We start from the raw sequence: 22,844 nt of genomic DNA, 5'->3' as shown, positions 1-22,844 counted from the left end.
TGTCCAAATGGAAGAATAATTCTACAAATTCCCAGGTCTACTGTTGGACATTAAGAGAGAGAGTGTTGTTGAAAATTCATGGAATTTACAGGAAGGTTATTTTTAGGGAAATAAAAGTAAAAAAGTAGGACAGGGTCAGGAACAAAGTAGACATTCACTAAATATTTGTTGCAAGAGTGAAGAAATGAATGTGTAAATAAACCAAATGAAGCATACATAGAATGAATTTATATAGCCCTCTAAAACCTTTGTTTAAATTTTCAGTTAGAAATCTGTTTCTCTTCTCTTAGTCAAATGAGATGATATTTTTCTCTAATGATCCTAGTTGATTTTGCAAAGATCATTAATATATGTACATCATTTATACTGATAAGAAAAAGAAGCCCCATAAACACATCCACTGTATTCTTTTTCCTTCTTTTGCTTTTTTATTTTGAAGAGAGAGACTGAAGTGGTGAACTGGTGGCTTTTGTGTTTTGGGAGGTCAAGATCTCAACATTTTACTGACATGAAATCATAATGACTTAAAAACCTATTTTTCAGTGGAGGATATTGTGATGATGTATTTATGTGTATTGGAGGAGGTAGTATTCTAAGGAAAAGGCGGGGCCTGGTGGACATTTGTTAATAATTACAATGGTTAGAAAACGTAATTGCCAAGAAGGCGTGAATGAGAACCTAGTGGATGGGAAGGAAGGAGATGGGAAGGGAGGGGCTGGTTGGGGTCAGCGCTATTCTGAGCGCTGGATGTAAGTGTCGGGTTGCATTTTGCTGACCTCCTCTCTCCTGTTCTCTATAATTGCCCAGAAAACAGTGTGTACAGAGGAAATACTTGGGCAAATATTGCTGAAGGAAAAGCCTTCTTAAAAGAAACAATGTATCCACACGTTGGAGAGCTTGGAGGAAGTGTGGTCAGGTGTTTTAAGGGTTGACGCTTGAATAAGTAGCTTGGGTTCCCAGAGCTCTTTGAACCCACACAGACCTTTCCCAGTGTCCTGCTGGCAGCTGGAAGCCTGCCAGAGGTCCTAAGGCAGGCAGCACCCAGCTCTCTGACACCTCCTGCTGTGTCACTGAAGTTGAGTATTTGTGTATAGATTTCTTGAGCCTCAAGGAAATCAGCTGATAATTCCATGGGGTTTGGAAGCAGGAATCAGACATCCCTTCTCAGAGTTTTCCAATTGTAGAGAATTCGCTGGTAGTACAGTATGGGCTAAAGCCTTCTGGAAGCCACTTTCTGTCCTGGGTGACTACATTCTTTTATGGCAAGAAGTTTGCAGAATTCAACTTGGTACTTGAGTCATGTTTTCCAAGGATCCAGAATTTTTTTTTTTTTTAGTTCAATAATACATAAATTTTATTGAAGTACAGTTGACTTACAATGTTTCAGATGTGCAGCAAGGTAATTCAGTTATACATGAACCACATATATTATTTTTTTAATTAACTTTTATTTTCGAAATCAAGGTATGTTATAAAAGTTCTGAAATTTTAAAAATGTGTGTAGGAGAAAATATAAGTCCTTTGACATTCTAACCCTCTTAGTGTAGATGAGTTATTTTGGTATGTTTACTTCCAAAATGCTTCCAGTTCATTTCTTTGCCATTTTAGCACAGCTTTCTACATTTGGCATATTCATACTCAACAATGCCAATGTCTGAATATGACACCATTTGAAAAGTGGGAATTGGTGATTTAACTTTTTGTAGATGGGTCTCTGCGTTCACTGAAGAAACTAAGGGGGCTCATGAGACCATCCATCCCAATCTTGCCTAACCTGAGCATTCTGAAATAATACACTTGCAGCAGATTTTGTCTACGGTTGAGTTTCTTTCTTGAAGCTTTGTATCTGCTCATATTTTTGAGACGAGTTGTTTCACATTGATTTTGGGGAGTCTCTGTCATTTGTATTATTCATGTGTTGTTAAGGCAGAGTAACTAAACATCGGTTTGGGAATAAAAGTTTAAAACTTGCTATATTGCTGAAGCATTGCATAAGTGAAGAACAAAACTTAAAGTTTAGATTTTGAATTTCTCAGTTCTGCACAATGAGAATCAAACACACCATTCACCAGAGAACTGTTTTAATAATGACCAGAAACAGTCATTAATGCTGCTGTACTTGGCATTAGGCATAGGAGTACTTTATACAAGGCGTGTGTGCATGCTAAGTCGCTTCAGTGGTGTTCAGCTCTTTGGAACCCTATGGACTGTAGCCTGCCAGGCTCCTCTGTCTGTGGGATTCTCCAGGCAAGAATACTAGAGTGGGTTGCCATGCCCTTCTCCAGGGGATCTTCCAGACCCAGAGATTGAACCCACATATCCTGAGGCTCCTGCATTGCAGGCGGATTCTTTACTGCTGAGCCATTGGGGAAGCCTACTTTATACTGTATCACTGTCTTATTCTTTTGCTTTCTGATTGATACAGCCTCACCAATAATTTTCAGTGATTATCATTCCAAAAAATTTGAACTACCAAAATGTTTATTTTCTTTTTTAAAATTATATTTATTTATTTTAACTGGAGGATAATTACAATATTGTGATGGTTTTTATCATACATCAGTATGAATCAGCTATAGGCATATGCGTCCCCTCCATCCTGAACCCATTATTTTCTTAATTCATCTTTACCATCATCTATCCCTTGCCTTCCTAATAACCACACTTACATACTGCTTCTTGTTTTGGAAGAGGCAAGCCAGGAAGGTCAAGAGAATTTTCCTGCTGTGTATTTCTCTTTGAACATGTTCTGATTCCCTTTAGGCTCCGCGTGTGAGATCTGGTTTCCATGGTTAGATTGCTCCGATAGACATTACCTCTAATTTGTGAAATTGTCTCCTCTTCCAAGAAAAGATATACTAACTATACTTGCATACAGGATAAATTATAAATGTGTGCCCATTATAATAAGGCCTGCAAAGTTACCCTTCTGGAAAACAGATTTAAGTGTGTGGTATTTTCTTACCAATGAGGAAGATTCAAGGGTTTATTATATATGTAATGTATGTAAACACACATATACAGTATATATATATTTTTCCTTTTTTCCTTTCCCCATATGCAGCATGAACTAGAATAATTCTGTTCTCTACTGGCTGTTATATAATTTAGGTGCCAATTCAATGAGATTATGCAATAGTATAGAAATAATATTAAGTATTCAAACCTGAGCTAAGTGTTTCCCCATTTTTATCATTATAAGATTCAAAGTCATTGGGAATTGAAAATTGGGCCTGATGAGGGAGAGTAGAGTAAGAGTAGAATAAAACTGAATAAAGTTCAGTGGAGGCTCTCCCGTTGCTGAAGTGGGCATGCTGATGGGATTTGGTTTTGTTCTGTTTCATTTCCCTTTTTTGGCTGATAGCACACAGGCGACTGAGGTGAGAGCCTGCCATGGTAGGAGTTCACAGGAGGTTCCAAATATTGTGCCCCTGAAGCTGCTGATTGCCAGGTGGGATGAAGGTGAAGGGAAGGAGGGTGGTGAGTGACACCCATTGAATCATTAGTAGAGGCGACTTAAATAACTCCCTTCCCTGAATAGCTGCAAAAGCTTTTAAATCTGATGAATTGTTTTTACCTTCACCAAGAGTTAGAATTAGAAGTCAGCCATCCTAAGTGCTACATCCAACATGTTCACCTTTCTTGATACTCTGTCGACTTTGAAAGGAGAGCAGACTCAACTCTCTTGGGACATGATTTTACTTCCTCTTGATGGTAGGTTACTCAATACCTTTGACAAGGCCAAAACTTCTGGAAATCAAAAGGAGTGTCTGAATCTTCGTGAAATCAGCCAATGTACCAGCTTTAGAGGGCCAGAGTCACACATTTTATGAATTAGTTGAATCACAACCCTGCCCTCTAGTTGATTATTAAATTTTCAATGTGATTCTATCCCTACTGAAAGATAAAGACAATGTCTTGGATGTAGAATGAAAGGATACAGTTGAATCCAATGGATGCATGTATTTGGCAAACTCAGTCAGCGTCTGGAGTTGGAGGTACTTTAATTCAGTCTGTATTGTGGGTTAGAGAATGTGGTGGACAACCAGGAGTCTCAGGACCTATTTCTGTTCTTGGCTCTGCCCTGTTTTTCTGGGTAACATGAGGCCGATTGTGTTTGTGTGGTTGTGTTTTCTTCATGCAGAGTGCAGTTAATAACCTATCTTCTTTTCCACTTACTAGAGATGCTCTAAGGATTCTTGGATAATACCAGAAAAATACTTTGACATTTGCAGTAAGCCATTGTCAAATTACTTAATTTCTGAATCCCAGATTTTCGTACAAAGAAACAGCATTGGTGCTTCCTTATCTCCTAGTTTTGCTAGGGGTGTAAGGAAACTAATTTGAAATCCCCAGGATGAACCCTGTAAATTTAAGGTGTTAACTTCTTTGGGTCTGGTCCTTGTCTGTGATTTATTTTTGTATTTAACACCTTCTCAAGTGCTTGCTGTGACTGCGGAGTGCTTTCTGACTAAAGCTAGTACTGATATCTGGTAATCAACGAGTTAGCTGATTGTTATCTATGTTAACTCTTCTCTTCCCTTGTGGTTCAGCTGGCAAAGAATCCACTTGCTATGAGGGAGACCTGGATTCAGTCCCTGGGTTGGGAAGATCCCCTGGAGAAGGGAACAGCTGCCCACTCCAGTATTCTGGCCTGGAGAATTCCATGGACTGTGTAGTCCATGAGGTTGCAAAGAGTCGGACAATACTGAGTGAATTTCATTAACTCTTCTCATTAACTTTGATGGACAAAGCTTTTATTATTATTATTTTTAGCTTATAAAAATGGTAAGAACACTTGCAGATATACAAGCTCTGATATGTTGCTTTTCCAGGCAAACATGACATATTCCAATTAGGTCAGTAACTAATGTGTTGTCAAATAAACTCGTCATCATTTAAGGACACAAAGTTGGTTGATATGATAATTTAGAGAGTATATCATGCCTGTGGGTGAGTATACATGGAGACCAAGATATGTATCTCCTGTAGAGTGATGTTAACTTGAGACCTAAAGGGTGAAGAGAGTTAGCTAGGTCAAGAAGGAGGGAAACCTCCTAGGCCAGGATGTGTGAAGGCCCAGTGGTGAGTAGGCCTGTTTGAGAAGTGAAAATAAGGCCCATGCAGCTGGACCATATGTACCAGGAGAGAGTGGCCAGAAGTGAATGCTGCTGCTGCTGCTAAGTCTCATCAGTCGTGTCCGACTCTGTGTGACCCCATAGACGGCAGCCCACCAGGCTCCCCCGTCCCTGGGATTCTCCAGGCAAGAACACTGGAGTGGGTTGCCGTTTCCTTCTCCAGTGCATAAAAGTGAAAAGTGAAAGTGAAGTCGCTCAGTCGTGTCCGACTCTTTGCGACCCCATGGACTGCAGCCCACCAGGCTCCTCCGTCCATGGGATTTTCCAGGCAAGAGTACTGGAGTGGGTAGCCAGTGCCTTCTCCGAGAAGTGGGTGGAACCCAGATAATTCATGACTTTTGCTAAAGCTTGTGGAGAAGGCAATGGTACCCCACTCCAGTACTCTTGCCTGGAAAATCCCATGGATGGAGGAGCCTGGTGGGCTGCAGACCGTGGGGTCGCCAAGAGTCGGACACGACTGAGCGACTTCACTTTCACTTTTCACTTTCATGCACTGGAGAAGGAAACGGCAAGCCACTCCAGTGTTCTTGCCTGGAGAATCCCAGGGACGGAGGAGCCTGGTGGGCTGCCGTCTATGGGGTTGCACAGAGTCACACACGACTGAAGTGACTTAGCAGTAGCAGCAGCAGCTAAAGATTTAGGATTTTTAGTGTGCACTGGGGAGCCACTACAGAATGTTGTAAGCAGGAAAGTGACAAGAGAAAATTTGCATTTTAAAAAACATCTCTTTGGCTGATGGGTGGAGAAAGGATCCCAAGAGGACAGAGATAAAAGTGGGGAGACTGTTGCTAAGATTCAACTGAGAGGTGATTTTAGGGTTTAGCCTGGGACAAAAAAGATGGGTTGAATTGCCAGCACTTGCTGATGGAAAGATGTGCCGGTGGGGGGTGATTACTTTTGGATTTCTGCTTTGAGCAGTTTGGGGACTTACATGCCATTTGTGATGAGGGACACTGGAGGGATAGTAGTGAAGGAAGGTAGGTGTTCAGCTTTTTGACTTTGAGACCCCTGTGAGACATCCAGTCCAGTAGAACTCTAAAGCAGGTACTTGGCCACACAAGCTGGAGCTAAAAAGAAAGGATGGGGATGGGATAGAAGTTTGGGAATCCCAGGGAGCTAGCTAGTATTTGAAGCCATAGGGGGACTTCCTTGGTGGTCCAGTGGCTAAGCCTCCCTGCTGCCAGTGCAGGGGGCCTGCATTCGATCCCTAGTCGGGGAACTAGATCCCATATGTTGCAATGAAGACCTGGCACAGCCAAATAAACTGAGAAATAAATAAATATTTTTTAAAAAATCCCCAAAACAAAATGTTAAAAAATAAAGCCACAGGAGTGGATGACATTACCAAAGGAAGAGAATAGGGTAGGAGGAGGACTGGTCTGTGTTCTTTGATGCCAACCTTTGGAGACTGAGAAGGAGCAATCATAGAAGTCTTCTGAGGCCAAGAGAAGACTGTTTTCAACAAGGAGCCAGTGATGGACAGTGCTGAGTGCTGCCTGGGGTCAAGAAGATGAGGAGCGAAAAGTAACTGGTCGATTTGGCAGAAAAGGGTGATGGGTGGCTTTTAGCAGTCTAAGTGGCATTGTCAGGAAAGAGTCAAATCAGAGGAGACTGAAGAATGCCCAAAGAGAAAACTACCATCGTAAGTAGTTGTGGAGGGACTTTGAGAAATAGTAGAAAACCTTTTAGCCTTTCCCTTATGTGCTTCATTACCCTTAACCAATTAAAATCCTTAGAATTATTACAGAATTTTTAGAGCTCAAAAGGATCTATGAGATAATGTAGCTTAGCGTTCTCACCTTACAGATGGAGAGGTGAGCCTTGGAGCCGGTAAAGTGATTTGCTTGCAATAACGCTGATGGTAATTTGGAACACTAGGACGAGGAGCCAGACTCCTTAACTTTACCAGGGTAGTGCTCCTTCCAAAAATGTGTGCTTGAGGTCTGGTCCCTTTCCATCGCTGGGTGAGAGCTGGAAGGAGAGCCTGGAAGAGCAGGGAGTAGGAAGAACTGAATGGAGAAGAATAAAAGGTGTTGGGAGAGGTTGTGAAAAGGTGCAAGAGAAAGAAGCACAAGCCCGGCTGGCCTTAGTGTTTGCACGACCACAGGTGCTCATGGGAGGGCAGGTGTCTTCATATTCTGGGGCAGTTTACAGAGCTAAGGGTTGTAGATTTAAACTTGTCATTCTGTGATTATAAGACACATTTTCAGAGAATTCCTGAGCCTGTTTTGTCCTCTTTTGTAGTTGCTAACTTGAAAAGCTTAATCTTTTTTCTCCCCACTTGGCTATATTTTGCAGACAATGGAATATAGGAGAGGTAGGGTGGAGTGTAAGTACCATGGTAGTGGGGAAGAAAGGAAACCTTTAACCAGGAGCTCCAAGAGTCCCAGCCTCTGCATCATTAGCTATTTGGCTTTACCTGGTTAATTGGTACATGAAGAGGTTTAATCAGGTGATATTTAAGGTCATTTCAGTTCTAGAAGTGTGATTATCTGCTGCTGTGTCAGTGAATGTTGTCCTCTTTTTCTGGGTGCATGTGGAAAATCATAGTTGTAACGATTCTGGAATTGGGAGAATCCCAGGGACGGGGGAGCCTGGTGGGCTGCCATCTCTGGGGTCGCACAGAGTAGGACATGACTGAAGCGACTTAGCAGCAGCAGCAGCATGCTAGTTTGCAGAGAAGGCAATGGCACCCCACTCCAGCACTCTTACCTAGAAAATCCCGTGGACGGAGGACCCTGGTGGGCTGCAGTCCATGGGGTCGCTAAGAGTCAGACACGACTGAGCGACTTCACTTTCACTTTTCACTTTCCTGCATTGGAGAAGGAAATGGCAAACCCACTCCAGTGTTCTTGCCTGGAGAATCCCAGGGATGGGGGAGCCTGGTGGGCTGCCGTCTATGGGGTCGCACAGAGTCGGACAGGACTGATGAGACTTATCAGCAGCAGCAGCATGCTAGTTTGAGTCATTTGTAGCACTTTCTCTATTTCTTGGTCATTGTTTTAGCAACCCCCAACCTGCTCCCCCTCCCCCGCCCCCGCATGATCCAAATCTCATTTACCTATGTACAGGTGTGTGAGAGGAGGGAATTATGTGAACTAATATTAGATGTTTGATACCTGATTAGCTGTGAGTGCATTGACTATATAGTGGATTATCTGTCTATAGTGACTAAGTCTACTCTTCCTATTGCCCAGCAGGGCTTAGGCTAGTGCTAAAAGGGAAGCCAGAATAGAGTCGCAGACGGACAATGTGGTTAGAATGAGAGTGTGAATGTGTGCATTTATGTGTCTGTCTAAGCTGCCTCTCTGGCTGCAATTGCAAATCCGGTTATCAATGACCATTGGATTAGCCTTTGTTTTCTCTCTTCCAGCCCTACTTGCCATTCAGTTGTGCAAATGGTGACCACAAGAGAGATAATGGAAACTGTCAGTTCTCTGTGTTTGGCTCACAGGTGGATTTTGTCTGACTGCATGTGTATTGCACATTAAAATTCTCCAGCTCTTTCAGGGTTCTGGGGTGTCAGGAGGAGTCAAGGGTTCATCTGCTCCTGTTAAGTGGCTCCTCTTTGCACTGCCCTGGCTGGCTCTGACCTTCCAGACCTTTTGAATCCACTCTCCTCTGGCTTTCAAGTAAAAAGGACAACAGACCTGAGCCCTGGGGCTTGGCACCCACAGTGTGAAAGCTCCGGGGAGACCCTCCCGCAGCAGGATGGTGATGACCTGATGCTGGCTCCTGGCAGGGGTAGGGGAGACTGGGGTTATTGAAGGTATTGCCTCTGCAGCACAGTTACACTCTGCATAATGACTAGACAGCTAACTGAGGGGTGAGTTAGCCTTGATCTAAAAGTGAAAGTGAAGTCATTCAGTCGTGTCTGACTCTTTGCGACCCCATGGATTGTAGCCCATCAGGCTCCTCTGTCCATGGGATTTTCCAGCCAAGAATACTGGAGTGGGTTGCCATTTCCTTCTCCAGGAGCCTTGATCCAAAGTTGACTCTTTTGTCTTGCCCAGGGGGAGTGCTCTGGAGTACCTTCTCTGGAGAACAGAGGGTGTTCACAAGTTATTGTCAGGGCTCAAAGTGGGTGGGAAGGAAGAGAAATAGGGCTTTCTTCCCCGCTTTGGAAATAGGAGGGAGAGATAAGAACAGCATTTACTGTGCATCTTTGTGCACTGTACACAATGGAGGATATTTTATTGACATATTGGATTTGGATTGTCCATAAAAATGATATTTAGCTCTCTCAATGTAGAGATTGTATATATTATGTTGTATATATATTATGTGTATATATATATACACATCTCAATATAAATGTGTTAAAAAATGTTAGCTGCTCAGTTGTGTCTGGCTCTTTGCCACCCCGTGGACTGTAGCCCTCAAGCTCCTCTCTCCATGAAATTCTCTAGGCAAGAATACTGGAGTGGGTAGCCGTTCCCTTCTCCAGGGGATCTTCCCGATCTAGGGGTCGAACCCAGGTCTCCCACATTGCAGGTGGATTCTTTATTGTCTGAGCCACCAGGAAAACCCCAAAAATATATATAGATATAGGTATAAATATAGATTATACTTTAAAAGTATGTGCATGTGTGCTAAGTAGCTTCTGTCGTGCGCGACTCTTTGTGACCCCATGGACTGTATAGCCCACAAAACTCCTCTGTCCATGGGATTCTCCAGTCAAGCATACTGGAGTGGGTTGCCATTCTCTTCTCCAGGACATCTTCCCCACCTAGGGATCGAACCCTGCCTAGTCTGTTACATCCCCTGGGTTGGCAGGCAGATTCTTTACCCCTAGTGCCAAAAGAGGTTTTGCTAGAGCAGAATTAAAATTACTTTGGAGAAGCAGTTTTTCAGAGATTGTGAAGCATTTCAGGAGCTACAGTTTATAAAAGATAACATGATTTTTAGTCCTGTTTACTCATCAAGGTTGGCTCCTGTAGTGCCTTTAAGTTGTTGTGGCCTAGATATTTTCAAATAATGGATGATCACTAAATATAAGAAGCTGTATTTCTTTAAAAATAGTCACTGGTTCAGATTTTATACAGTGCTGGTCAGTTTTAGCCTCTGTTATCAGCTATTAGTAACAGAAGCTGTCGTGAAAGTATAACTTCAGTGTGTGGCATGGGTTCCTCACCTTTGCTGTGCTGTGCTTAGTTGCTCAGTTGTGTCCGACTCTCTGTAACCCCATGGACTGGAGCCCACCTACCTAAAAACTATGATTAGAACTACTTTGCTAAACATGAGCACTTGTAAAGCAAGTGCGAAAGTTTTCTGAGCTTTAGCTTGTTCTTTAAGACAAGAGTTTAGCTAAGTTACCATGAGCTCAACTCCCCTTTGAGACCTTTTCCTTGTGCTGTTTGTTTTGCCTCGAGATGGTTATCATTTTCATCATCAAATATTAAATATTAAAAGTACTCTGCTCAGTAAATACCAAGCTGAGATTTCTTATCAGTCTTGCTTGGGGTACCTCAAGTTGCCTAAAGAATTTCTGGGAGGTTTTCAGTGAACAAAAGTCCCATGTCATTCAGTGGGAAGAAAAGTATTTCCCTGTTTTTCATCACTTTTACTACTTATTTGCTTGCATGCCTGCTCCTAAGTGTAGTTGGTAGCATTAATATTAAAATAGATTACTAATCAGCACTCAGAATGGTCTGTAAATAAATTACATATGTAGCATGCAATAAACTATTAAGAAACACGTGCATTATTGTTTTTTTTTTCTGGGTGAAAAGTTGGCCCTATCCAAAATATAGGAATAGAAATGATCCCTTGTTTTGTGGACTGTCAAGCAAACATCTAACCAAAGGGGCTGACTTACCCCCTGTTAAATGCAAAATTATAACATTCCTTTCAAAGTGAGTTTTCTTTTCATGAACTGGTATTTATGCCGAAGTAAATTAGCAATGTTGCATTGATTATATCTTAATAGAACTGGTTATGGACACTCTTATGGGTCTGTGGGTAAAGCACTAACGAGTTACTTGTATTTCCTTTATTAAAGTGTTTAGGATTAGACAGACTGATCTGTTTCTTATTATATAAAGTGCGAAACACACAACCTCTCTGGCATCTGGACTTGGTACTATGATTCTCTATAAGGTTTCTTATGCATGCACTTCCAAAATACCTTTGAGATTCATTTTGGTACAAGAAATAAAGTCTTTCCAGCATCTTTTAGACAGTCTATCCCACATCCAGGGTCTCTGTCTCCTCTTCCAACATTTTTCTTTTCATAATTAAAAAGAAATAATAAATCTCTCTTTAATTTGTCTCCTTCCCCTGTATCCTTCTTGGCAGTAGCTACAACAAGTTTCAGGCACCTTGGCATAAGACCAGGTTACTTTAGATAAGCCAAGAAAGGCAGTATTTAACTTATGTTTGGGAAGTATTGCTGATTAGTTCTGAAAGAACGATGTAAAGTCCCAAGTGTTGTAGAATCTTTGCTTTGAACCAGAGAGAACAGAAATCCCATTGATTATAGAAAGACGAACAATGTGGAAAACTAAAATTGGGAACATCCCTCAGAATTTTGTTAGTGATGTTCTGTAGGAGCCTGGGGCTGGCGGCGGGTGGGGTGGCCTTGGGGGAAGGTAGATTTCTGGACAAAGATTTAGACTTGTAGATTTCGATGTACTCAAAGGACCACCAAGGACCCGTTAACTCTCTGGCTAGAAATCTACATTCCCCCACAGCCACCCTCAGCCTCTACCCATGGTACTGACATCTCAGGTTTTAAAAAATCTTTATATGCTGCCTTATTCTAAAAAGTTTCAATGCGAAGGGAAAGTAGCCATTGAAAAGTTGGAAGAGGAGGTTAGTGTTTAAAATGCATGTCACAAAACTGTCTACCCATTGCAGGTTGGCCTGAGATTTGTCTCTTCTATTTCTAGCTGTCAACATGAGGAAGGAAACATCAGTTATAAGATAGTATAAATATAGTGTCTGTCACAAAAAAGCCCCCTAAAAACAGACAAAGCACCACCAAAGCAAGGATGAAGCACTCACTATTTTTAATGTTGAGACCTGGGAGATATTTCTCCTGAGGGATTTTTAAAAAGAGATTAATATCTTTTTAAAAATTAATTGTTTTTTTTGTTGTTGTTGTTCATGCTTTGCAGCATGTGGATCTTAGTTCTCCGACCAGAGGTCGAACCTCGGCTCCCTGCATTGGGAGCTCAGAGTCTTAATTAACCATTGGACAATAGGAAAGTCCCTTTTCTGTAGAATTTTATGAGTTAGCTGGTGACAATATCCTAGACGTCCCTGAACCTTGGTTTCTTTGCCTGTACAACGGCGATGTTGTTGTTCAGTCTCTAAGTCATGTCCAAATCTTTGCCACCCCATGGACTGTCGCCTGCCAGGCTCCTCTGTCCTCCACAGTCACTCAGAGTTTGCTCAAATTCATGTCCATTGAGTCGGTGATGCTATCTAACCATCTCATCCTCTGTCATTCACTTAATTCGTGTAGTGGTGAGGATGGCATGAGGTAATGGAACAGCCTGGCACATTTGTAACAATTCCGTAAGTGGCTTCTGTCATCTGTGTGTATATAAGCATAGTACCATGTTTCCTAAGGGCTTTCCTGGTGACTCAGCTGGTAAAGAATCTGCCTGCAATGTGGGAGATGTGGGTTCGATCCCTGGGTGGGGAAGATCCCCTGGAGAAGGGAAAGGCTACCCGCTCCAGTATTCGGGCCTGGAGAGTTCCATGGACTGGATAGTCCATGGAGTCACAAAGCGTCGGCATGACTAAGTGACTTTCACTCACTCACTCATTCATGTTTCCTAAAGGAGCTAATGATCTGTGTTGCATAGAGAGGCATATATTGTTAACCACTCAGTTCTCTACAGAAATTTTAGCTTGACTCACTTGATGGGTTTCGTTCTTCAAAGTCCTAAATCATTTTTGGTAGTGAAGTGGGTATCTGTGGAAGCCTCTTTCACTTAAATGACTATAGTTACTAAGTGTAAGAGTTCTCTGGTGGCCTCAGATCACAATAGCAACTCTCAATGGCGTTAGTGTAGAAATATTTCAGGAACTGGGAGAAGTGGACATGACAGCATCTGAGGGCTTCTGCTCTCCCCTGAGGTGGAGCATGTGAAGACGGGAAGCAACGTGGATCACCTGGTGATAATTTCCGAAGGCCAGAGATAACCAGAAAAGCTGTGTTTTCTTCCCAGGAATACTGGCTGTGGTTGGATTGTGAGATATTCCCAAGATATTTAGAGTTTGTTGAGAACTTGCACCATCTGTCACAGAAAGGTATGCAGGGTATTTCTTTGAACACATGCTCCTGAGGCCCTGCCAAATCTAGGACTGAATGCCCTTTGACTCACACCTAAGTGAACACTGTCAAATGTAGGTTCCAGTAGTTTTATTCTACAAAATTTTGAGTAGCAAGAATGTAACCTTTATTTTAATAACATTTAAACCAATCACTGTTTCCTTATGAATTATAGCTATTAAATTTTTTTGCTCTTTCTTCTTACATTATCTTTGGAAGCAGTCTTTATTGACATTTGGTAGCTCAACTGGTAAAGAATCTACCTACAATGCCAGAGATACCAGTTCGATTGCTGGGTCGTGAAGATCCGCCAGAGAAGGGATAGGCTATCCACTCCAGTATTCTTGGGCTTCTCTGGTGGCTCAGCTGGTAAAGAATCCGCCTGCAATGCGAGAGACCTGAGTTTGATCCCTGGGTTGGGAAGATCCCCTGGAGAAAGGAAAGGCTATCCATTCCAGTATCCTGGCCTGAAGAATTCCATGGACTATATACCATGGGGTCCCAAAGAGTTGGACATGACTGAGAGACTTTCACTCACTAGGGGAGAATTTTTTTCTTTTGAGCCTAAAACTTATTCCCTCATAAATTAAACAGGTAACTATCCCTGATTCTCCGAGCATCTTACTGCTTTGTAGACTCTTGCTGAATTGGAAGGCTTGTCTATCAAGTTTCCCCTTTTCATTTTACACTTAAAATAATACTATATCCTCCACCTCTATGGCTTTCCTAAGAGCTTGCTGCCATTTGGTGAGTTGTAATTTTAAAAATAGCCATCAGTCTTCATGGCATATCTCTGAAACAGGTAAAGATATTTTAATGAAAATAAATATTGAGATCAACTATGATATTCTTATTAGTAATAGCATTATTCTTATTACTAATAGCATTAGTAATAGCATTAATGTTTGGTACTTAGCATATACAGCTTATAAAATACTTGGTCATCATTTTGAGAAAGCGTGCCTTTCCCCTACTCACCAAAGTGATGCTGTCTTCCTCTCTTTTTATTATTATTATTTTTATTTATTTTTTTTTACTTTACAATATTGCATTGGTTTTGCCATACATCAACATGCATCTGCCATGGGTGTAAACGTGTTCCCCATCCTGAACCCCCCTCCCACCTCCCTCCCCATACCATCCCTCTGGGTCATCCCAGTGCACCAGCCCCAAGCTTCCTGTATCCTGCATCGAACCTGGAGTGGCGATTCCTCTCTTCTGGTGGGCAAAGAAGCTGAAATGAAAAGAGGTTGAGAAGTAATTGCTGAAACACAGACACTATTCCTTAGGTCCTAAAGGTTTGTTTGACCTTGGGACTCTATGCCTTTTCCTTTATCTGAACAAGACAGAAAAGGAAAATTTAGTTACTAGTAATGTCTGAGAGGAAAAGGAGGATGCTTTGCCTTTTTAAAAAAATTATTTATTTTTTATTGAAGGGTAATTGCTTTACAGAATTTTGCTGTTTTCTGTCAAACTTCAACATGACTCAGCCATAGGTATACATATATCCCCTCCTTTTTGAAACTCCTTCTCATCTCCCTCCCCATCCCACCCATTTTGGTTGATACAGAGCCCCTGTTTGAGTTTCCTGATGCTTTGCTTTTGAATTACTCAGCTCAGTGATGCTTTCCTCTGGCCACTCTTGGAAGGAGAGAGCTTCCTTACCCAAAGAATATTCGGTTCTACTGTGCTATAAGGGGTCCTGCAAAAGTTCATAGCATGTGGGTACCAAGAATTGTAGCTTCCTGGAGCCCATCGCTGACAGCATAAAAGACGCCTGAGAGGTAGTAAGGGATGGGAGTGGGAACAGAGAGTGGTTGTGGATGAACATGAGAGATCTTTGTTGATTGGTAGCCAGGTTCTGAAATGGGATTATGCCGATGGTTGCACAACTCTCTGTAAATATGCTAAAAATCATTCAATATATACTCTCTTTTTCTTTTACTTTATAAAATATTAGTTTTTATTCCAGAAAAATCTCAGACATGCCAGAGATTAAAGTAGAAAGATAAACTCTTAAAATGAGTGAATTTTATGGCATGTGAAGAACTGTACCTTAATAAAGCTGATAAAAATGTCTGAAATTGGAGATGTCTTAAAAGGAACCACCTTTGTGGTTGGTACTTGGGCTCCACGGGGCAGCATGTGTCCAAAAGTTCCCCCACCTGTGGTTGGATGGAGTATCTGGAGGAGGAGCTGGAGGAGATGGAGATCAGCTGAATCTAGTTCATAAGGCAGCCGTGAGGCCTAGGATTGCGATGTAAATAAAAAGGCACCATTTTTGTGGTGATGACAACTCCAATTAGGTTCTAGAGGGTAAGGTACATTTCTCTCCTGGGCTTTGAAAGCTCACTCTTTATATCATGCTGATTCTTTTGTTGGGTTGACAACAACACTTGATAGCTAGAAATCTTACCTTAAAATCTTATCAGCCCATAGAAACTGTCTTTTGGGCTTCCCGGGTGGCGCTAGTGGTAAAGAGCCTGCCTGCCAATGCAGGAGACATGAGACGTGGGTTTGGTCCCTGGGTCTGGAAGATCCCCTGGAGTAAGGCATGGCAGCCATTCCAGTATTGTTGCTTGGAGAATCCCATGGACAGAGGAGCCTGGTGGGCTACAGTCCATAAGGTCACAAAGGATGGGTCATGACTGAAGTGACTTAGCGTGCACACGAACTGTTTTTTAAATGATCTATCAAATATACTATGCAGATTTGGCTAAAGATATTAAAAAAAATCTTTACATGTAACATCAGTTTGACTCTTGCAGTTTAATTGCCATTTTTTTTCTTTTTGCTTAGTTACCATTTTTTAATAAGAAAATAGTTAATGTGACAGGTTAAAATTTGTTCTTTGACTTCTTAACATTTTTTGTGATGTTTTCCTATTTCCTGACCGTGTTTGATTTACTAAAGAAACTGGATGCTTTGCTTACATATATTGTGTGACCTGAGATAAAGCTCGAGGACTCCCTCAATAACTGGAGTGCAGGAAACAATTGACACTGTTTCTTAATTCACATTGTTTTTTAGATGTTTCCTACTTCCTAGTATAATATAGCTTTCCCATGAGAACAATTTGCTTGTAAATGGTTAGAGATGATAAATTTCTCATTGGCACCACATTCTGCAGGGAGAATTTCACTGTGCTTTTTAGTAGTTGAGTTGGCGTATGTGTCTGGGTGTTTGTATGTCTGTATATGTATTGGGGGCAGGGACTTCATGTTTTATATAGATGCCTCAGACTTCATTCCAAGTATCAGATTTTTTTTTTTTTTGACTGCTTATTCATTCACATGGGGTTCTGCATTCTTGATTGGAACATCTTGCTTGATATAATTGTTTTAATCCTTCCAGTTTAAGGGAACACCACTGTGAATTACAGTGTTTTTAGCTAGGCCTCGTGAGTGACAGTGGAAAGGAATTCATGGTATATTCATCAGACATTTGCATATATGTGTCTTGCATGTGAGTGTGTGATATTTATTGTCTTTGGTGCCATACAGTGGTCATTACGGAATAATTCCAGAATGTGGAGGAAATCCCTAGATAATCTCATCTTTTTTTGCAACTCCCATTTGCAATTCAAAAAGAAAAGAAGTTTTCCCATTACTTCCGAAATGGTGGTTCCCACATTCAGAAGTTAGACTGCATACAAAGTGAAAGTAAAAGTTTTCCAGTGGAAAAAAAGATGTAGAACTTTGAGTTCCTTTTTTTTCTGTCTTATCAGATTTTGTAAAAATAATACCACTTGTCAGTATTGCAGTTCTTCCTTCTCGAGAACTGAAAGCATTTCACAATCTTTTTTCCTCATGCCCTCCTCTTCAAGGCAATCTTTACTGGGCTGGGTTTATTTTTATCACAGCAACAACCAGTTTTTAGAAACTTTTGCAAACGAAAAAAGAAAAATGAGAATGGCACTGTAGCTGACATTCATTTTAGCTGTTTCCTAGTGTGAACATTTGAGTATTTCTAAAATTTTCTCTCTAAGTATGTCTTATTTTTTCTTAGTTTGTCCCAGTTCTAAGTCTCTATTCTGCTGATTGGGTAAAAAAAGTTTTAGTGTAAAACCTTATACCTGCAGAATGACTTTTTGAACTCTGAATTAGGTCTTTTCCCCCCTTTTCCCAATAACTCCTTTTTCATCACTCTATTCAGTATAATCACAGGCTCCAGGAAAGTTGGCACTGGAGAGGACTCTTAAGGATTACCCAGTTTAAGACCTTCATATAAATGAAGAAACTGAGGCCCAGAATGATTAAGGGACATGCTCAAGGTCAGATAGCTCATTGATGGCAGAGGTTTGACCAGAATCAAGGATTCCTGATTTCTAGTTCAATATTCTTTGACTTGCCTAAACAAAAAGAGTCTATCCGGATAGAATTAGAACACATCCTCACCAAATCCTGGTGGCAGCCAACAGGTTGAATTACAATCTAGTTCAATGAAAATTGGAAGGCAGTTTTATTTTTCCAGTTTATCAAATGTGAAATGGTAATGTTGAATTTATGGACATTTTTTTTTTTTCTGACCTCTGGGTCTTGTGTGATTTCTATGTAGCTGAGACTGTGGTTTGAAATGACGAGTGATTTGTGTTCCTTCCTCAGGCCACCACACCATCTACATTGGGGTCCATGTGCCAAAGAGCTACCGGAGAAGGAGACGTCACAAGAGAAAGACAGGCCACCGAGAAAAGAAGGAAAAGGAGAGAATCTCTGAGAACTATTCTGACAAGTCAGATGTGGAGAATGCGGATGAGTCCAGCAGCAGCATCCTGAAGCCTCTCAGTGAGTTCCCCCTGGGTGCTGGTGCCCCTCTCTGCCTCCCTCCCATGGCCTTGGGAAAGACATGCTTAAAGATCTTAGGGCGAATGGGGAGGGGTGAGGAGACATTACGCCTCTAAAGCATAATGTCTCCGGAGGTGATGCTTTTCTTGTCCCTGTAGGTTGGTCTAGGAGGAGACCTGGTAAAATTCTGAGCAGGTCAGAAGAGATCTGACAGCGTTTAGGCGTTTAGCATTTTGTGTTTCCATTAGTGAAGTAGGACAGAGTATTATAGGTGATATTTAACTGCAATTATCAGCAGTAACTGGGAAATTTTTCAAGAAATTTTTGCGTTGTTTCTCCTTAGAAGTAGGTTCTATTAAGAAAGTAGGTCAAGATGAGGATTATATATATATATATATGTATAATCCATAGAGGCTTCTCTGGTGGTTCAGTGGTAAAGAATCCTTCTGCGAAGCAGCAGACACGGGTTCAATTCCTAGGTCAGAAAGATCCCTTGGAGAAAGGAAATGGCAACTCACTCCAGTATCCTTGCCTGAAAAATCCCAATCTATTGGCTCACAAGAGAGTTGGACATGACTGGGCCAGTAAACAACAACAAAGTATAATCCATAACGTCTTATGAAAAAACACAAATGAACTTTTTGGCTATATACACATATATATATGTATATGCGTGTGTATATATATACACACACACATACTGTGCTGTCCTTAGCTGCTCAGTTTTGTCCAATTCTTTGCAACCCCGCAGACTGTAGCCCTTCAGGCTCCTCTGTCCATGGGGATTCTCCAGAGAAGAATACTGGACTGGATTGTCATGCCCTCCTCATATACACGCATACATATTTACATGACATTTATAGGATTATAGGTTACATTTAGCCAGGTTGATTTAAAAAAGAATAGTGGGAAAACATCCTGAAAATCAGAGGGTCATTTACAGTGACGCAGCTCTGAAAATGTTGAAACTATTAGCCTTCATCAGACTTTGGATAGAGGTGTTATTTGGCACAGAATAGCAGGAGGTCAAAGCACATCCTTGGATTCAAGCAGGTGGATGTGTGTTTGGGTTTATGTGTCTGTTGCTTTGGTTTCTTTCGATGTGGAGAACGTTGGGCTATCTGGGCAGCTTTGTGGCTAGAGTGAGAATAAATATATGCAGTAGAAGCGAAAAGCCGTAGAAGCGAAAAGCAGCAGAAACATATGCCAGTTTGGGAAGAGTCCCCAACATGAGTTACATAGTGACAGCTTTTCATGTTGGCGAGCTCAGCCCAGTTCTTCCTCTCTTTGCTACAGTTGCAGAAATCCAGAACCTGCAATAAAATCCAACATGGGTGGCAAAGATAAAGATCCAGTTTAGTCTTTGTAGGTGATGAGAGGCTAAATTAGAATTAACAGCTCAGAACGGTTGAAAGTGAATTTACAGAGTTAAGTATGAGGCTGTGAAGTGTAGTGATGTGAATCTGTAAATTGTTTTTATAGTCTGTCTACTGGAGCTGAGCAGGTGGTTTAGCAGGTAGAGAGGTACTTATGTGGAGAGGAGCTGTCAGCTGGACCACCGAATTAAAGAGGAATGTTCTGAGGACAGTTTGGGGATGGACCACTGAATTAAAAGTTTAAAGTGTTGGAGTAAATGTAAGACTTACATGGGACCAGAGGACAGGAGGCAGGAGTTGCATGCTTTTCACTGGAACACTGGGGGAGAGCCTTTCTGAAAGGCATTGTTTGTATATTGACTAAAAAAAATGGGGTCTGTTTCGAGCAAAGTTCTTGAAATGCAGACAAAAAAGGTCACAGTTAATAGTCTTGAGGAACGAAAGATAACATTCCTTTCCAAATACATTACTAGTTTATCTCGATTTGCTATCTGTTTTGGCAAGACCTGAGCCAGAATCAGAGGTGCTGTCTCCAGTGTGTGTGTGTGTGTGTGTGTGTGTGGCTGTCTGTCTGTCTGTCTCATCGTCTCTCATTCTGCAATTTAAGAACAAGAGTGCATCATCTCTATAAATACTAAAAGGGAAAGAGATGCTCACTTACACAAATGGGCCACAGGATTTTGAGATGATCATTATGTAATAGCTTTTTAGGAAGGGCAGTGGAAACTATGCCAGTAATACTCAAGTAGGTAATAGGGATGAACAGGTCAGAAAGGCACTGAGGCTGAATCTCTGTCTTCCATGGAATGCTGTGACTTCCTGTGGCCTCTGGAGACCAGTTTGAGTAGAGCATGTAGAGGACGGAAGGCAGTTCATGTTCTTTATCTTAGAGGTCTTCTCCTTGGGGAGTACTGCATTGGGTTGTATACTTGGTTTCTGAAGCGATCCTACGGAGACATCATTGTTAAGGACAATGATAACAAAGAAATGATCAATAAATTTGTATTTTATAGTTAGTTATTTTCTGCTAGTCAGTAAGTTATGCTGTCATATGCCTGTGACGTATTTGACATCCAACTTGACATGAAGATCCTCAAAGAAATTGCTGTATTTTCTCCATTGCTTATCATGGAGACTAGATGGGTTGATAGCTGGTTTATCTGGTGCGATTCTACTTAAAAATCATTGCACTCAGATGTAAAGGGACATTTAAGCGTGTGATTTTGGGGAAACTATAGGGCTCTGGCGCCAATGTGAAGACAAAAGTTTCTCTTGTTCTTAGATCTGTGGTTTTTAAGTAACTTATGTCTACAGGCATGCCAGGCCCCCTAGACCAGATTCTTGCATGGACCTGGTGTTATATCAGGTGGTGCTTGTCACTATTGAAAAAACCCACCTGGAAATAGAGCCCCTTGATGAGAATCATCTCTGATTTTTTCCTTCCTGTCACCCTCATCTGCAATATGTCAATAACTTTTGTTCGTTCTACTTCTAAAATACCTCTGAATCTGTCTATTGTTTTTTAATGTGACTGCCATATTCTGATCCAGGGAATCCTACCCTCTTGCTTAAGACAACTGGAACAACCTCTGCTTTTCATATCTTTTCCCACACAGAGGGAGTAGTGATTATCACGAAGTGCAAATTGGGTCATACCATTCCCTCTTTAGAATGAAATCCTGGTCAAAGCTCAGGGCCCACTGTGTCTCACCAGAATCCTTTGCATTACTTGCTCCTTGTTCACTTTAATTCAGCCACACTGATTTTTCAGTGGTGTCCAAACCTTTTCTGCCTCAGGACCTTTGCTTGTGCAATTCTGTCTTTCTGGAATGGTCTCTCATTCTTGCCCTGGTTAGCTTTTCTCTGCCTTTATGTTCCGGCTTCAAAGTGTTGTCTCTTCAGAGAGCGATGCTTTGCCCTGCTATTCTATCTGATGTATTAATAGCTTCTCCAGTGTTGGTCTTCCACAGTTCTCATCTCTTTCCTTCGTAATACATGTTTCACTTCGGGAGTTTACTAACCTACAGTTAGTAAAAAAACCCTACAGTTTTGTCTTGTGCTGATGGGGCAGCGTAAGCTCCCTGAGAGCTTGGATCAGGTTTGTCTTCTTCTCCTGTGTTATCTCTGGCACCCAGCACGGTGCCTGATACATAGTGTGTGTGTGTGTGTGTGTGTGTGTGTGTGTGCATGCTAAGTCAGTTCAGTCATGTCTGACTCTATGTGACCCTGTGGACTGGAGCCCACCAGGCTCCTCTGTCCATGGAATTCTCCAGGCAAGAATGTGGAGTGGGTTGGCATGCCCTTCCCCAGGGGATCTTCCCGACCCAGGGATTGAACCTGAGGTTCTTAGGTCTCCAGTGTTGGCAGGTGGGTTCTTTACTACTAGTGCCACCTGGAAAGCCCAGTGTATATGCTTCAGTTCAGTTCAGTTCAGTTCAGTCACTCAGTCGTGTCCGACTTTTTGCGACCCCATGAATCACAGCACGCTAGGCCTCCCTGTCTGTCACCAACTCCTGGAGTTCACTCAGACTCACGTCCATCGAGTCAGTGATGCCATCCAGCCATCCAGTTGAGTTGATGGATTGCCACAGAGGAAGACATAGGTATTGCTTCTATTGGTCTCAGATGAAGATCCAAGTGGTTTTCTTGTTTGTAATCCTCATACGTGATCTTTATATTTCCTGCTCTGCCTTTTTCTCTTGCCATGTTGAAGTTGGCCCTGATTTTTAATTACTCCACTTTGGAAAGTGCCTCATTATTTCAGCTATTGCTGAAGCACTACTTTGGTCGAGGCACACGACTCCCAAGTGTGTTGAGTTGCTTGTCACTCACAGCTGTTGGAGGAAATCAACCCACAGAGCACGTGGATTTATCACTTACATTTAAAAATGCTCACTAGTCCACACAAGAGCTCAGGTGACTCAGCTTTGGAAGCCATATTGAGGAGGCATAGGACAAATAGTAAAGGACATTTGTAATAAGACATAAGCCAAATATCTTCCAGTTATCAGGCACATATGAAGATGACGTAATTAATGGGTTCATTTAGCTTATAACACAGAAGCTTTTTTCTCTTCCCTGTGGCTCTGGTGTCAAGAGAAGGCTTCTAAAAAGTGGATGCATGTTTTGAATCTTAGGCATTGGGAGCTTTGAGGAGGAAGCTAGCCAGCTTCTTTGTCCCTGTCCCCCTCTTCCCACCCCCAAGCTCAGCAGCAGCTCTGAGGCCTCACACAGCTGTTTTTGTCTGTGTGGCGTTTGAGCT

The 22,844-nt window shown here is 41.8% G+C and overlaps 1 protein-coding gene across 10 annotated transcripts in view; it reads left to right on the top strand.

The window, feature by feature from the left end:
• The window catches only part of SLC4A4 (solute carrier family 4 member 4), a 379,388-nt gene that overhangs the window by 57,238 nt on the left and 299,306 nt on the right, over nt 1-22,844 (top strand). For all 10 annotated transcript variants that reach the window (XM_086405458.1, XM_086405455.1, XM_086405451.1 and 7 more), the window contains one exon: nt 18,027-18,206. In XM_086405458.1, the coding sequence (XP_086261584.1) occupies nt 18,027-18,206 (180 nt within the window). The remainder of the gene's footprint in view (nt 1-18,026; nt 18,207-22,844) is intronic.

The sequence above is a fragment of the Bos grunniens genome, chromosome 6 (assembly GCF_055505025.1).
Source record: "Bos grunniens cultivar Pamir isolate PY7600 chromosome 6, Bosgru_T2T1.0, whole genome shotgun sequence".
Taxonomy (NCBI): domain Eukaryota; kingdom Metazoa; phylum Chordata; class Mammalia; order Artiodactyla; family Bovidae; genus Bos; species Bos grunniens.
This window is presented reverse-complemented; position numbering and strand designations above follow the sequence as displayed.